Source organism: Fulmarus glacialis, unplaced genomic scaffold, assembly GCF_000690835.1.
Source record: "Fulmarus glacialis isolate BGI_N327 unplaced genomic scaffold, ASM69083v1 scaffold34894, whole genome shotgun sequence".
Lineage (NCBI taxonomy): Eukaryota > Metazoa > Chordata > Aves > Procellariiformes > Procellariidae > Fulmarus > Fulmarus glacialis.
In genome coordinates, this window is record NW_009210517.1 from 6718 (window position 1) to 8863 (window position 2146).

Below are 2146 nucleotides of genomic sequence, written 5' to 3' on the forward strand. Positions count from 1 at the left end.
GTGGCCCCTCCAACCCGGGAGCTTAGACTGCCTCCCCCAGCTTGGCTCCATGGCGGGTAGATGGGAGGAAGGGCCATGTCCACTGGCCATGCCCCTTGGCAGGGGGGATTAGGGAGATCCAAAGTGCAGGGACCCGCAGGATCTTCCCTCCTCTACAGCTTGTTCTCCTCTTCCAGCCCCAAGAGGTACCCACCTGTGGGAGTTCATCCGGGACATCCTGATCCACCCCGAGCTGAATGAGGGGCTGATGAAGTGGGAGGACCGGCGGGAGGGCGTCTTCAAGTTCCTGCGCTCGGAAGCGGTGGCTCAGCTCTGGGGCCAGAAGAAGAAAAACAGCAGCATGACCTATGAGAAGCTGAGCAGAGCCATGCGGTGAGTGCCCTCCCCCGTCCCTGGGGGGGGACGTGCCCCACAGGGCTGGGTCAGACCCACCAGGGCTCAGCCTTGATCCCCCACAGCAGCTCCCCAGCACGCAGAGCTGCATCCAAAGCCCTGATTCCACCTCCATCTCCTCCAGATATTACTACAAACGAGAGATCCTGGAGAGAGTTGATGGGCGACGGCTGGTGTACAAGTTTGGGAAGAACTCCAGCGGCTGGAAGGAGGAGGAGGTGCTCAACAGGAACAAGGAGCTGTAGGAGTCCTGGATGAGCCGGGGTCTGTCAAGCCCCTTGGGGCCAGCCCCGAGCTGGGCTCCTTGGCAGGAAACTTCACCTGCAGCTGTATCTGGAAGCTGCTGCCCCGTGCAGCGTGTGAAACTCCGACCCTTGCATGGGCATGCTCATGTGTGCTGGTGACTGCTGGCACTGAGGTGTTTAAAGCTAATATTTTGGCTCCAGTAGGTTATTGTAAACCTTTATTTCCCTCGCTGGATTTGTACCTCCAATTGGAGTTGCAGTGACTTTGGCTGTTTCAAAGCCTGGACAAACGCGAAGGGGAAGAGAAATTGGAGTGGCAGCTGGCACTGCAGTAAGAGGCCAGCAGGTCTCCTGCTGTCACCCACCTCCTGCCCAGGCAGAGGGGCAGCACCACCGTCTCACCTGTGATCAGACAGACCTTGTCCCAGCTATGAGGTCCTCCCTCATCACTGCTCGTGCTGCGCTGAAGGTGCCCACTGTCCTGTTTGCTCTGCGTGGGATGGGTGAGGCCCCCCTGTGCAGCAGCTTCTCAGTGTGGCACCTGCTGAGAGAAGATGGGAACACTGTGGAGCTTCACCTGGCCCTGGAGAGCCTGCACTGGGGAGAGGACTTGGGACAGCAGGGCCACTCTGCATTTCCAGCCCGGCTGCCTGTATCTAGAAACAGGCCTTTTCCCCAAAAGTAGCTTCTAATTTATGTAAGACCAAAAAAAAGCACAAAATGAATGAACAGATATATTTTTTCATGAGTAGATGTTCCCGTGTGAGAATGTGCATTGTAGGGCACACACGTGTCTTGTGGCAGGTGGTGATGTTCAGCTGGACTGAAGCGATGTCACGGGGGCACAGACTGGCTCTGTGTCAGCCACAGGAGGGGGATGCCAGCCCAGCCAAGCACGCAGCAGGTGCATGTGGATTCCTCCTTTTCAAATGGGAACGTAAGAGGAATAAATTTTTGTTTGGTTGGGTTCTTTTTTACTTCTCTGTCATTTTGCTTGTTTTTCTTAAAGACATGGTGGGGACTAGACTCATGTTACCTGGGATGTCCCATTGCGTCAACCCCATCTGCCACCATCCCTCCTGCCTGCTGTGGCCTGGACTTGCCTGGTCATGCTGGCACAGGGTCACAGGTGAGGTGGGCTCTTGTCCCTAGGCTGGTGGGAGTGAGATCTGGAGGCCTTGTCTCAAAGCCAGCCATGCAGGGGCATCTTACACCCCAAATCTTGGCCCTTCTGAGGACCCTCCAGAAATTCAGCCCTGGCACTTGCTTTTGCAAGAGGGCTTTCCCGAAGCACCGGCTCCAAGCCAGAGTTTGCCAGTTGCAGGCTGCTGGGAAGCAAATTCCTGGGTGGTCTGGTGTGGGGGGTGTCTCTCTCAGCTCCCTCTACATTAAGGTCCCCAGCTTGGCTGGGGGTCATGGGCTGTGGGAGGACCTCCAGCCCCTCTCTGGCCACTCCTCTCTTCTGAGAGGTGTGAAGGGACAACAAGAAGCAGCACAGGCACTGCAAT

At 56.7% G+C, this 2146-nt stretch overlaps 1 protein-coding gene across 1 annotated transcript in view; it reads left to right on the forward strand.

Annotated features, from left to right (window-relative positions):
* ELF3 (E74-like factor 3 (ets domain transcription factor, epithelial-specific )) overlaps positions 1–644 on the forward strand; it is a 4191-nt gene extending 3547 nt beyond the window's left edge. The window contains exons 8-9 of the mRNA XM_009577198.1: positions 159–372; positions 518–644. Coding sequence (XP_009575493.1) covers positions 159–372; positions 518–638 — 335 coding nt within the window. The 3' untranslated portion in view covers positions 639–644. The remainder of the gene's footprint in view (positions 1–158; positions 373–517) is intronic.
* Positions 645–2146: the final 1502 nt, after the last annotated feature.